The 14,697-nt window shown below is 52.3% G+C and overlaps 1 protein-coding gene across 1 annotated transcript in view; it reads right to left on the bottom strand.

The window, feature by feature from the left end:
- Window positions 1-963: 963 nt before the first annotated feature.
- Window positions 964-14,697, bottom strand: part of svep1 (sushi, von Willebrand factor type A, EGF and pentraxin domain containing 1) — a 172,263-nt gene continuing 158,529 nt past the window's right edge. The window contains exon 20 of the mRNA XM_085984230.1: window positions 964-1,678. Coding sequence (XP_085840356.1) covers window positions 1,645-1,678 — 34 coding nt within the window. The 3' untranslated portion in view covers window positions 964-1,644. The remainder of the gene's footprint in view (window positions 1,679-14,697) is intronic.

A 14,697-nucleotide genomic window follows, 5' to 3' on the forward strand; every position in this document is an offset into this window, starting at 1 on the left:
AAATACTGTGGCTATAAGAGCAGGTCTGAGGCTGGGTATTCTGTGGCGAGTGTCTCACCTCCTGACCCCCCCAAAGCCTTTCCACCATCTACAAGGCACAAGTCAGGAGTGTGATGGAATACTTTCCACTTGCCTGGATGAGTGCAGCTCCAAAAACACTCAAGAAGCTCAACACCATCCAGGATAAAGCAGCCCCCACCCCCCATCCACCACCTTAAACATTCACTCCCTCCATCACTGGTGCACTGTGGCTGCAGTGTGAACCATCTACAAGATGCATTGCAGAAACTTGCCAAGGCTTCTTCGACAGTACCTCCCAAACCTGTGAACTCTACCACTTAGAAGGACAAGGGCAGTAGGTGCATGGGAACACCAGCACCTGCCAGTTCCCCTCCAAGTCACACACCATCCTGACTTGGAAGTATATCGCCGTTCATTCATCATCACTGGGTCAAAATCCTGGAACTCTCTCCCTAACAGCACTGTGGGAGTACCTTCACCACACGGTCTGCAGCGGTTCAAGAAGGCGGCTCACCACCACCTTCTCAAGGGCAACTAGGGATGGGCAATAAATGTTGGCCTTGCCAGCGACGCCCACATCCCAGGAACGAATAAATTAAAAGATCACTGCGTTCCTCCAATTCTGGCCTCTTGCGCATCCCTGCTTTCCTTCACCGCACCATTAGCGGCCGTGCCTTCAGTTGCCTGGGCCCTAAGCTCTGGAATTCCCTCCCTAAACCTCTCCGCCTCTCTCCTCCTTTAAGATGCTCCTTAAAAACCTACCTCTTTTACCAAACTTTTGGTCGCCTGTCCTAATATCTCCTTATGTGGAGCGGTGTCACACTTTTGTCTGTAATGCTCCTGTGAAGCGTCTTGGGATCTTTTTACTACATTAAAGGCGCTGTACAAATGAAGGTTATTATAGAAATAAACTTGTCAGTCGTGTTACCAGGTGAAAGCCTGAAAGAAAGCACAATAGAACCACAGCATTTCCCCTTTTATTGTTTTTATTCGTATTAATTATGTGATGCATGAAAGAAGGTGTTCATACAGGATTTACTTCACTTACTGAATCCATATATACACATTTTGTCAAATTAAAAATGGCTACTTGTCATGTTCTTATCTCTGTGGTCCAGAACACATTGATGTCACTTCAAACAAATTATAGCCTGATGCATTTTGGTGATGTGTTGTTTTTAAGTGACCTTGGCTTGCATGCGGATCAGACTCAGCTTGGAGTATGGGACGTAGAGTATGAAAACGTGCGTATAGGTGACTGCTACTTGCTGTTGCTAAGGCAAGGCAGGAAAAAAAATTAAAAATCATGAATTAAAATTTTACAACTTCCGATTCCTAAAATAAATCCACTTGACCTGTGGCCCAATCAAGATCCTACAGTGTTGATGAATATATGAAAATGCAAAACTATGATTCGTCAAAGAGACTCTTACATTATACAGTATTTGTTTTAAAAATTCTTTTCGCATATGAAAAAATACAGCTTTGTTTTACAGAAAGATATCAAAATATATCAGGATTTCAAACAGTAAAATGGTGCAGTTAAATGCCATTGTAGTGTTGCGTTTCCCAGTAGTTTGGCTAATGCAGATACTTGAGTGTCTTTGCAGGTAGTGACTTTGTTTAGGAGAAAGAGAAGTAGGTAGACTTTCTCCTCCTGCATAATAAAAAAAAGGAAGTACTGGTTTAGGAACATGGTACATTACAATTAATGCACTGTGATTGTCTGCTGTGGCTCAGTGGGTAGTGCTCTTGCCTTTGATATCAGAATGGTTGTGGGTTCAAGTCCCACTCCAAGCAGACTTGAGCACAGAAATCTAGGCTGACACTGTTGGAGGTACTGGGCTAGAAATTGACTTTGGGGCGGCCAGCTCGCTTGCGCCCATAAATTACTGCTGCGCGCGGAGCCACTTGCGCCCGCCGGAAATTCACTTTCAGCGCCCCAAGTCGAAGCCGGCCGCAAATCAAGGGTTTCGGCGCCCTCGCTTGGGGCGCTGAAACTGAATATCGGCGCGCTAAGTGCTGCAGCGCCACCTGCTGCGGAGCGGCAGGCTGCGGTACTGCAGGCCTTCCTCCCTCTCTTAAGGGGGAGGTGCCTGCAACAGCGCGATCGCCGCTCGCTAGTGCCGGCAAATGAGCCCGGCACCACGGAGAAGTGCCGGGCTCCCGGAAAACAGCCGGCAATGCCGCGGGGGGGGGGGGTGGAGGAGGCCGGGGAAGGAGGTGCGGGCAGGCGGCCGCCGAAAAAGCGGCCGGCCGCACATCCACCTTAACTCGCCCCACTACCGCATCAGGTAGGCCCCGTTTTCTGGTTGCTGTTTGCGGCCGCCGCGGAAGAGGCGGCCGCAACTCAATATGGCGGTCGGGGCGGTAGCGGGGCACTGCGCACACCAATGACGTCATCGGTGGCGGCGCAGCGCTACTGGCTAACGCCGCCATTACCGCACCGCTGAATATCAGGGAAAGTTTAGCAAGTGGCGCAAAAGCCCTCTTTGGGCGAAAACTGGGCGCAAAGCCAACCAAATTTCTAGGCCACTGTCTTTTGGAGGAGATGTTAAGTCTGTTCTCTGAAGTGGATGCAACAGATCCCGTGGCACTATTTTGAAGAATAGTATTGGGAGTTCTCCCCGGTGTCCTGGGCCAATATTTATCCCTCAACTAACATTAAAAAAAACCCAGATTATCTGGTCATTATCACATTGCTGTTTGTGGGACCTCGCTGTGTGCAAATTGGTTGCTGCGTTTCCCTACATCACAACAGTGACTACACTTCAAAAAGTACTTCATTGGCTGTAAAGCGCTTTGGGATGTCCTATATAAATGCAAGCTCTTTCTTTTTTCTTGTTCCATCCATTCATTATTATGGATTTAAAATCAGCTTGGAAAGGGAGGTGAGAGAGAGAGCTTTTAAACAATACAAAAAATGGACAGTCCTGGAAAAGGGACCAGTGAAAGCTAAATTCAGAAAATAAAAATAAAAGCAAGACTTGTATTTATATAGCGCCTTTCACATCCTCAGGACGTCCCAAAGCACTTTACAGCCAATGAAGTACTTTTTGAAGTGTAGTCACTGTTGTAATGTAGGAAACACGGCAGCCAATTTGTGCACAGCAAGCTCCCACAAACAGCAATAATGACCATAGCATCTGTTTTTTTCAGTTGTTGATTGAGGGAGAATTCCCCTGCTCTTCTTCGAAATAGTGCCATGGGATCTTTTACGTCCACCTGAGAGGGCAGACAGGACCTCAGTTTAATGTCCCATCCGAAAGGCAGCACCTCTGACATTGCAGCACTCCCTCAGCACTGCACTGAGGCGTCAGCCATGATTTCTGTGCTCAAGTCTCTGGAGTGGGATTAAAACCAACCTTCTGACTCAGCAGATGAGAGTGTGACCAACGGAGCCACGGCTGATACCTGATGCCAGGATGTTCTCTCGCACACAAAGAAAGTAATCAACAAACACGTATAACGAACAAATAAAAGACATATGGAAGACCCAGAGAATGTGTGACCAGTTAGAGCCGATTGGCTGGCCTGCACCCTGGTGTTGACTTCCATCTTTCTTCCACCTAACTCCTGGCCCACTGAAGCCTGCTCCACTTTGCCAGGATTTCATGCTCCCCCTCGTCCAATTTAGCTAACCTGCTTTAACTATTCAGACATTCTCTGCCCCTCTTATATATATCTCCAATTTCTCTCATCATGCCCCCTTTTTGTCTTACGCTATTTTCACAACTCTCAGTTAAACCATCTCCTACTCACTTTACAGCTCTTACTTTCCTTATCTTTGCGTTCCCATCCCATCCCCATTTCCCATCCCACCCCCATCTCCCATCCCATCCCCATCTCCCATCCCATCCCCATCCCAACCCCATCCCCCATCCCACCCCCATCTCCCATCCCACCCCTATCCCACTCACATCCCACCCCATCTCCCATCCCACTCCCATCTCCCATTCCAGATTCATCTCCCATCCCATCCCACCCCCATCTCCCATCTCGTCCCCATCTCCCATCCCGTCCCCGTCTCCCACCCACCCCCATCCCCCATCCCACCCCCATCTCCCATCCCGCCCCATCTCCCATCCCGCCCCCATCTCCGATCCCATCCCACCCCCATCTCCCATCCCGTCCCCATCTCCCATCCCACCGCCATGCCCCATCCCTTTCCCTCCCTCTGTTCCTACTTCTAAGCTGCGCATCTGTGATATCTTCCAGTTCTGATGCTGCCTGACTTGCTGAGGCTTTGCAGCATTGTCTGTTTTTGATTGGGGCGAGACAGAGATCTGGATGCGATAACAGAATCGGGGATGCCAACTCTGGATGGGCATATTCCTGGAGGTTTTATCATGCCCAACTGCCCCTGCCCCGCCCCCACACTCCCACCACTGGCCCATCTTCCCAACCCACTGCCTTCCCACGGCCAATTGGAAAGGGAACAGACTTTTTGGCCTTGATATTAGCCCCCTCAGGATGGGTGGGAGAGGGTTGTTGGGGTGGGGAGGGGGGGTTAAAGATTTAAATACGGAGAATGCTTCCCCAACACACTATGCACGCGCCTTTTTTATGGTGGTGGGTACGTGGCGTGCGAGCGTCCTGCCGTGGAGAGGCAGGACACTTCATTAACATACTTAAGTCGGGCTCCCGCAGTGCGATTGGGAGCATAGTTTAAAATTCAATGTTGCTGCGCAGGTGTCTCAAAGGTCGGGAAACCCGGCAGTGAAAAGGAGTCGGGAGCTGCCGGCTCCACAAGGTAAGTGCCTTTTCCTGCACTCCTTGTGGGCCAGGAGGAGCAGGAGTGCTTCCCCCCCCCACCCACTGCCCCCGGTCCCATAAGGAAGCCTTTGGCCTCCCCTCTGAAGGTCACGGCCTCTCGCTGCCCCCTCCATAAGCCGCCATCGTCAACCCTCACCCCCACTCCCCCTTCCAAGTGCCGGGGACCGTCCCCAGTCAATCTGTCCGGATGTCGGGCGGGAAAGGGAATGAATAAAACGATAATGAGGTCCTGCCATTAAGTTTGACAGGACCGCCACACAGCCGGACTCGCTGGGTTCTTCAGCCACTTTCAACCTCATCCGCATCCTCCCCGCTCCCCCCTAAATATCGGGGCTTTTGGTACCCAATTCTTCTTCTTCTTCTTCTTAGGCAGTCCCTCGGAACCGAGGATGACTTGCTTCCACACTAAAAATGAGTTCTCAGGTGACTGATGAGTCCAATGCGAGACCTACAGTCTCTGTCACAGGTGGGGCAGACGGTGGTTGAAGGGGCGGGTGGGTGGGGTGCTTGGGTTGACGTGCGCTCCTTGTGCTGCCTGTGCTTGGCTTCCACTTGCTCCCGGCAAAAAGAGTCGAGGTGTTCGACGCCTTCCTGGATGCTTCTCCTCCACTTTGTGCGGTCTTGGGCCAGGGATTCCCAGGTGTCAGTGGGGATGTTGCACTTTTGCAAGGAGGCTTTGAGGGTGTCCTTGAAGCATTTCCTCTGCCCACCTGGGGCTCTCTTGCCGTGTCGGAGCTCCGAGTAGAGCGCTTGTTTTGGGAGTCTTGTATCGGGCATGCGGACGATGTGGCCCGTCCATCGGAGCTGATTGAGCGTGGTCAAAGCTTCGATGCTGGGGATTTTGGCCTGAGCGAGAATACTGACGTTGGTGCGCCTATCCTGCCAATGGATTTGCAGGATCTTGCGGAGGCAGCGTTGGTGGTACCTCTCCAGTGCTTTGAGGTGCCTGCTGTATATGGTCCATGTCTCTGAAGCATACAGGAGGGCGGGTATCACTGCTGCTCTGTAGACCATGAGCTTAGTACTGGGTTTGAGGTCCTGGTCTTCAAACACTCTCTTCCTCAGGTGACTGAAGGCTACACTGGCACACTGAAGGCAGTGTTGGACTTCATCATCGATGTCTGCCCTTGTTGACAGTAGGCTCCCAAGGTATGGAAAGTGATCCACGTTGTCCAAGGCCTCGTCATGGATTTTGATAATCGGGGAGCAGTACTGTGTGACGGGGGCAAGTTGGTAGAGGACCTTTGTCTTATGGATGTTTAGTGTAAGGCCCATGCTCTCGTACGCTTCAGTGAAGGTGTTGACGATGGTTTGGAGTTCGACCTCGGAGTGTGCGCAGACGCAAGCATCATCTGCATACTGTAATTTGATGACAGAGAATGGAAGGACCTTGGATCTGGACTGGAGGTGACGGAGGTTGAACAGTTTCCCACTTGTTCTGTAGATTAGCTCCACTCCAGCGGGGAGCTTACTGAGGGTGAGATGGAGCATTGCAGCCAGGAAGATCGAGAAGAGCATTGGTGCGATGACACAGCCTTGCCTGATCCCGGCCTATACGTGAATTGGGTCTGTGGTGGATCCATTGGTCAGGATCATGGCTTGCATGTCATCATGAAGCAGGCGGAGGATGGTGACAAACCTTTGAGGGTAGCCGAATTTGAGGAGGACACTCCATAATCCCTCACGGTTGATGGTGTCGAAGGCCTTTGTGAGGTCAAAGAAGGCCATGTACAGTGGTTGGTGCTGTTCCCTGCATTTCTCTTGTAGTTGACACGCGGTGAAGATCATGTCCATTGTGCCCCTTAGTGGCCGGAATCCGCATTGCGAATCTGGGAGGAGCTCTTCAGCCACTGGGAGAAGGCGATTGAGGTGGATTCTTGCGATGACTTTCCCTGTGGCAGACAGCAGGGAGACTCCTCTGTAATTACCGCAATCGGACTTGTCACCTTTCTTGAAGATGGTCACAATTACGGCGTCTCTGAGATCCCCTGGCGTGCTCTCCTCCTTCCAAATAAGAGAAATGAGTTCGTGTATTCGCACCAATAGTGCTTCTCCGCCATGTTTTAGCGCCTCGGCGGGGATTCCATCTGCTCCTGAGGCCTTGTTGTTCTTCAGTTGTCGGATGGCCTATTCAACCTCATGCCGGGCTGGGGTTGAGCTGAGGTGGTGGCGGGTAGCATGCTGCGGGATGGAGTTGAGGACACTGGCATCGAAGACAGAGTCTCGGTTAAGGAGATCTTCGAAGTGCTCCTTCCAGCGGGCACTGACTGCTTCCCTGTCCATGATGAGTACCTCTCCATTCTTGGCCCGCAGTGGGGTAGGACCTTGGGTGCTTGGGTCGTAGGTGGTCTTGACTGCGCTAACGAATCCACGTACGTCATCGTTGTTGGCTAGCTGCTGGATCTCCTGCGCTTTCTCCACCCACCATCTGTTCTTTAGGTCGCGAGTTTTTTGTTGGACCTCGGCCTTCAGGCGTCTGTAGAGCTGCTTTCTTACTCTCGAGTTCTGTTGCTCCTTCCAGATCACTCACTAGAAGGAGACACCGCGGGACACACTCACTAGAAGGAGACACCGTGGGACACACTCACTGGAAGGAAACACCGCGGGACACACTCACTGGAAGGAGACACCACGGGACACACTCATTGGAAGGAAACACCGCGGGACACACTCACTGGAAGGAGACACCGCGGGACACACTCACTGGAAGGAAACACCGCGGGACACACTCACTGGAAGGAGACACCACGGGACACACTCATTGGAAAGAGACACCGCGGGACACACTCACTGGAAGGAGACACCACGGGACACACTCATTGGAAAGAGACACCGCGGGACACACTCACTGGAAGGAGACACCGCGGGACACACTCACTGGAAGGAGACACCGCGGGACACACTCACTGGAAGGAGACACCGCGGGACACACTCACTGGAAGGAGACACGCGGGACACACTCACTGGAAGGAGACACCGCGGGACACACTCACTGGAAGGAGACACTACGGGACACACTCACTGGAAGGAGACACCGCAGGACACAGTCACTGGAAGGAGACACGCGGGACACACTCACTGGAAGGAGACACCGCGGGACACACTCACTGGAAGGAGACACTGCGGGACACACTCACTGGAAGGAGACACCGCGGGACACAGTCACTGGAAGGAGACACCGCGGGACACACTCACTGGAAGGAGACACCGCGGGACACACTCACTGGAAGGAGACACCGCGGGACACACTCACTAGAAGGAGACACCGTGGGACACACTCACTGGAAGGAGACACGCGGGACACAGTCACTGGAAGGAGACACCGCGGGACACACTCACTGGAAGGAGACACTGCGGGACACAGTCACTGGAAGGAGACACCGTGGGACACACTCACTGGAAGGAGACACTGCGGGACACACTCACTGGAAGGAGACACCGCGGGACACACTCACTGGAAGGAGACACTGCGGGACACAGTCACTGGAAGGAGACACTGCGGGACACAGTCACTGGAAGGAGACACTGCGGGACACAGTCACTAGAAGGAGACACCACGGGACACAGTCACTGGAAGGAGACACCGTGGGACACACTCACTGGAAGGAGACACTGCGGGACACACTCACTGGAAGGAGACACCGCGGGACACAGTCACTGGAAGGAGACACTGCGGGACACAGTCACTAGAAGGAGACACCACGGGACACAGTCACTGGAAGGAGACACCGCGGGACACACTCACTAGAAGGAGACACCGTGGGACACACTCACTGGAAGGAGACACCGCGGGACACACTCACTGGAAGGAGACACCGCGGGACACACTCACTGGAAGGAGACACCACGGGACACAGTCACTGGAAGGAGACACCGCGGGACACACTCACTGGAAGGAGACACCGCGGGACACACTCACTGGAAGGAGACACCGCGGGACACAGTCACTGGAAGGAGACACCGCGGGACACAGTCACTGGAAGGAGACACCGCGGGACACACTCACTGGAAGGAGACACCACGGGACACACTCACTAGAAGGAGACACCGTGGGACACACTCACTGGAAGGAGACACCGCGGGACACACTCACTGGAAGGAGACACCGCGGGACACACTCACTGGAAGGAGACACAGCGGGACACACTTACTGGAAGGAGACACCGCGGGACACAATCACTGGAAAGAGACACCGCGGGACACACTCACTGGAAGGAAACACCACGGGACACACTCACTAGAAGGAGACACCGTGGGACACACTCACTAGAAGGAGACACACTATAAAGGAGGTTGGGGCCCAGGAGCGAGGTCGAGGCCCAGGGGTGAGGTCGGGATGCAGGGGCGAGGACGAGGCCCAGAGGTGGGTTCGGGACCCAGGGGCGAGGACGAGGCCCAGGGGCGAGGACGAGGCCCAGGGGCGAGGTCAAGGCCCAGGGGCGAGGTCGAGGCCCAGGGGCGAGGACGAGCCCAGGGGTGAGGACGGGGCCCAGGAGCGAGGACGGGACCCAGGAGCGAGGTCGAGGCCCAGGAGCGAGGTCGGAGCCCAGGAGTGAGGACGAGGCCCAGTGGCGAGGTTGAGGCCCAGGAGTGGCGCAGCGTGGGCCAGTAGCGGGGTCGGGAGGACCACACAGCAGACTATGAAACCCAGGCAGAGAGGACCTGCGGGAAGGAGGGAGGACAGTAGGAGTATGTTTGTGTGTGTGTGCTAGGCCGATATAGCAGAGCCTGGTCTCCAATCGTCTTGGATCCCCTTGCCATTAAACTAAGACCTTGCTCTGTCAAGCCCGTGTGGTAGCTGGTGTGCATCGGCCACCCCACGTTAAAAGAATTCACACACAGGCATCTTCCACCCTTTAAAATGAAGTTCGGGACCTGGAACGTCAGGACCCTCATGGACAACCCCAACAGCGACAGACCAGAACACCGTACTGCTATCATTGCCCGGGAGCTCAGACGTTTCGACATAGACATCGCCGCCCTAAGCGAGACCCGACGGGCAGGGGAAGGCCAGCTCAAGGAGCAAGGCGGTGGTTACACCTTCTTCTGGAAAGGCAAACCTGAAGAAGAACGCCCCCTCCATGGGGTAACCCTCGCCATAAAAAATGAGCTAGTTGAACATCTCAGAGACTCCCCTTGTGGAATAAACGAACGGCTCGTGACTCCACGGCTCACCCTACCCCGGAACCAGTGCGCTACGGTCATCAGTGCGCATGCCCCAACACTGGAAGCCACAGACGAGCCCAAATAGGAATTCTACTCCAGCCTCGAACAATCCCTGTCTCGAGTCCCAACGGGAGACAAGCTGATCCTCCTTGGTGACTTTAACGCCAGAGTTGGAAAGGACACAGACCTCTGGGGAGGTGTGATCGGCAGAGAGGGGTTTGGGAAAGCCAACTCCAACGGTACCCTCCTCCTGACGAAATGCTTAGAACATGGCCTTGTCATAACCAACACCTTGTTCCGTCAGAGAGACAAGTACAAGGCTTCATGGCAACACCCTCGCTCCAAGCACTGGCATCTGCTGGACTACGTCACCGTCCGAGCGAGGGACTGCAAGGACGTCCGCATCACCCGCACCATGACAGGAGTGGACGACTGCTGGACAGACCACCGCCTAATCCGCTCTGTCATCTTCATCAACGTAGCCCCAAAACAGCGGCGGCAACAGAAGCAATGCCGCAGGAAAATCAACGCTGGAGCACTCAAAGACTCAGCTAAGAAAGCCCTGTTCAAAGGTGTTGCTATGGGAACCCACATGGGTCCTAGCTATGCCTGCCTTTTTGTGGAATATGTGGAACACTCTTTGTTCCAGTCCTACTCGGGTCCCCTCCTTCACCTCTTTTTCCGGTACATTGATGACTGTATTGGTGCCGTTTCCTGCTCTCGCCCTGAACTAGACAATTTCATTCACTTTGCCTCCAATTTCCGCCCTTCCTTCACCTTCACATGGTCCATCTCCGACTCTTCTCTTCCCTTCCTCGACTTCTCCGTCCCCATCTCTGGGGATAGGTTATTGACAAACATTCACTACAAGCCCACTGACTCCCACAGCTACCTGGACTACACTTCCTCCCACCCCGCTTCCTGTAAGGACCCTATTCCATTCTCCCAGTTTCTCCGTCTCTGCCGCATCTGCTCTGACGATGACGCCTTCCATACCAGTGCTTCCGACATGTCTTCCTTTTTCCTCAACTGAGGATTCCCCATTACTGTGGTTGACACGGCTCTTGACAGTGTCCGTTCTATCTCCCGCACTTCTGCCCTAACCCCGCCCCTCCCCCCCAGAACCACGATAGGGTTCCCCTTGTCCTCACCTTTCACCCCACCAGCCTCCACATTCAACGGATCATCTTCCATCATTTCTGCCACCTCCAGCGTGATCCCACCACCAAACATATCTTCCCCTCACCTCCGCTTTCAGCATTCCAAAGGGACCGTTCCCTCCGTGACACCCTGGTCCACTCCTCTATCACCCCCAACACCCCTTCCCCTTCGCCCGGCACCTTCCCGTGCAAGCGCAGGAGGTGCAACACATGCCCTTATACCTCCCCCCTTCCCACTGTCCAGGGCCCCAAACACCCCTTCCAGGTGAAACAGCGATTGACTTGTACTTTTTGCAATCTAGTATACTGTATTCGCTGCTCACGATGTGGTCTCCTCTACATTGGGGAGACCAAACGCAGATTGGGTAACCACTTTGCAGAACACCTCAGTTCAGTCCGTAAGGGTGACCCCGAGCTTCCGGTCACCTGTCACTTTAATTCACCGCTCCACTCCCATTCAGACCTCACCGTCCTCAGCCTCTTGCATTGTTCCACGGAAGCTCAGCGTAAGCTCGAGGAACAGCACCTCATCTTTCGATTAGGCACTTTACAGCCTTCTGGACTCAACATAGAGTTCAACAATTTCCAGTCATAACCTCGGCCCCTATCATATATATATTTTATCCACACTCTTTGTCTGTCTTTTTTTCTTCTCTCCCATATGGCAGCTGTCTTTCATTCTGCCAGCGTAATTTGCACTTCATCTAGAGCCATCCTTTGTTTCTTAACCTGTCCCATTACCATCTCCTCTTGCCTTGAATATCCCTTAATGTCTCTTAACTTCTCCTGCCGTCTATCCTATCACAGACCTTTCCTTTTGTTCTTTCATCCCCTCCCCCCTTTCCCAGCCCCTACACTTGCTTAAAAATCTGTTCCATTTCCTGCTTTTTTCCAGTTCTGACAAAAGGTCATCGACCTGAAACGTTAACTCTGTTTCTCTCTTCACAGGTGCTGCCTGACCTGCTGAGTATCTCCAGCATTTTCTGTTTTTTATTTCAGATTTCCAGCATCTGCAGTATTTTCTTTTTGTCCTATTCGGCCTGTGAATGACAACCAACCTGATGACTCCCAGTGATTCAGAGACACAGAGTGACCACAGCGTCTGGTCTGCACTCAAGGCCTCCATAATCAGCACCTGTGAAGAGACGCTCGGTCACTCGACCGGGAAACACCAAGACTGGTTCAACGAGAACGACCAGGAGATCCAGGAGCTAATAAGCCGCAAGTGCAAGGCATTCCTGATCTGGAAACAGCAACAGAACTCAAGAGCAAGAAAGCAGCTCTACAGATTGGATTCATCTTGACTGTCCAAGAAACAACCTTTTTTCTCCTCATCTCCAATATTTTTATCACTAATAAATGAAAATGTTCAGAGGAAAGGGGAAAAAAATCCACCATTTATTTTTAATGCTATGATTTTTCTCCCAGATGTTGCTCACAGCAGTGTCGCAGCAGGAGATTAATCTTTAATTCCTGGAGAGTCCAGGGCAATCCTGGAGGCTTGGCAACCCCCAGGGGCGCTAATGGGATGCAAAGCCCCTAGCGCCTGGGTGCGGCGCGGCGCTGCTAACGCCTCCTGCGGAATTCAGCGGGAGGTTAGCGGCGGCAGTAGCCGGTAGCGCCCTGTGGCACTACGCCTCTGGCCATAGGGCCTCCTTTTGAGTGCCGGGCTGTTTTCCCGGTACCCCGCTCCCTGGTGGTCAAGCAGGGCCACGGTGCGCGCAGCGCTAGGCCCCCTCCCCTTTAATCAGTGGAGGGAGGCCTGTAATACCGTGGCGCTATGTGCCGTCGCGCGTGGCGCTGTTGCACGTAGTGCTGCGATATTCAATGGTAACGCCCCAGGAAGGACGGGGAGCGCTTCTCGTAGTGCCCCGCCTCCTGCTTGGGGCGCTACCACTGAATTTACAGCGCAGGGGTGCTAACCTTTTCGGAGCGCTAAAAGTAGCACCCTGGCTAAGTTAGCGCCCAAAGGGGACGCCACCGAATTTTTCCCATGAGCTAAGCTGAAGCAAATGAACCTTCCTGATCATATCTGCCTTGTGTTTTAGATGCACACTGTTCCTGGTGTGCAGCAGTATCAGGTGTGTGCGCCTTTGATTCAAACTAGAACCATGCTTGGGTATCTTTTGCACCCCCATTTCAGAGATGGGAAACTGAGCCCTGAATACTCTGCTAATGTTTCAAGAATTTGAGCTAGTATTTCCAGGGGTGCTTTTACAATTGTGTTTCATCATAGTGAGTGGATTAAGGTGGAGCTGCGGCATAGAACATTCCAGCGCTGTGTATGTCATTGCTGCCTCACAGGTATTTTCCATGGCAGATGTTACATTTTAACTGTGGCCCAACCAAACACAGTACTCTCTCCCCCCTCCCGCCCCCCACCACCTTTCAACTGGAGAAAAATGTGTTTGGTATCAAAAGCTGACGAGAGTTTACAGGCAAAATGCTTAAAGGAGGAAGAATGTTTGTCAGACTACATTCTGGTTAAAGTATTCCCCATTGTCTATTCAAAAAATATTGATAAGAACGGCGCCCTAACGGGTCAAATTCCTTTTTTTTTAACCTTGCCACCAAAATAGCATTCAAGCCGAGAAGATTAAAAATTTGGGGGAAAACTTCACAAAAGCACCTAACATAAGGCTGTAAATCAAAGGTAGCAAAACAGGAAGATCACTGCCGCAGAGACTGGGAGAACAAGAGACTTGGAGAGTAATTCAAGTGTGAGGTATTTATGCTGCGGGCCAACAATGAAGGCACCTCATGACAGCTGCAAGGTTACTGCATTCAAAACTCTTAAAGGGACCCTGTTCCTTTAATTGCCATTACTGAACCAATTAGGAACATCAACTTTGATGGTCAACATGTTAAACAGCATTCATCTGGGCTGCGAGGTGTGGCTAAGTGAGGTAGGCACAAAACGACATGAACGTTTTAGCCAAAACCAGATAAAGTTTGTTTAGAAGCGCAAGGCTAGATTTCCCAAGTCTGTTATGGCCGCCAGTTCTCCCCAGTGACCCCCGGCCAATATTTATTCCTCTACCAGCATCTCTAAAAAATGGATTATCTGGTCATTTATCTCATTGCTGTTTGTGGGAGCTTGCTGTGCGCAAATTGGCTGCCGCGTTTCCCTACATTACTCATGGAGTGGTTGAGGCGAATAGCATAGATGCAATTAAGGGAAACCTACATGAGGGAGAAAGGAATAGAAGGATACACTGATAGGGTGAGATGAAGTAAGGTGGGAGGAGGCTCGTGTGGAGCATAAACACTGGCATGGACCAGTAGGGCCGAATGGCCTGTTTCTGTACTGAAAATTCTGTGTAATTCTATTACAACAGCAACTACAGTTCAAAAGTACTTCATTGGCTGTAAAGCGCTTTGGAGCGACCTGAGGTCATGAAAGGCGCTATATAAGTACAACTTCTTTCTTTCATTCATTATTGGGTTGGCACTGCAAGTGGTCATAATCGTCAACTGTACCCTCAGGTTCCCTTCCTGTGCTGCATTGCAGTCCTATATGGAGGGTACCCAGGAGTGGTAAAGAGGGTCACCACCCTTGCCACCCTCTCATTCA

This window comes from Somniosus microcephalus, chromosome 1, assembly GCF_052327205.1.
Source record: "Somniosus microcephalus isolate GS21.2 chromosome 1, FLI_Smic_1.0, whole genome shotgun sequence".
NCBI classification, from domain to species: Eukaryota; Metazoa; Chordata; class Chondrichthyes; order Squaliformes; family Somniosidae; genus Somniosus; species Somniosus microcephalus.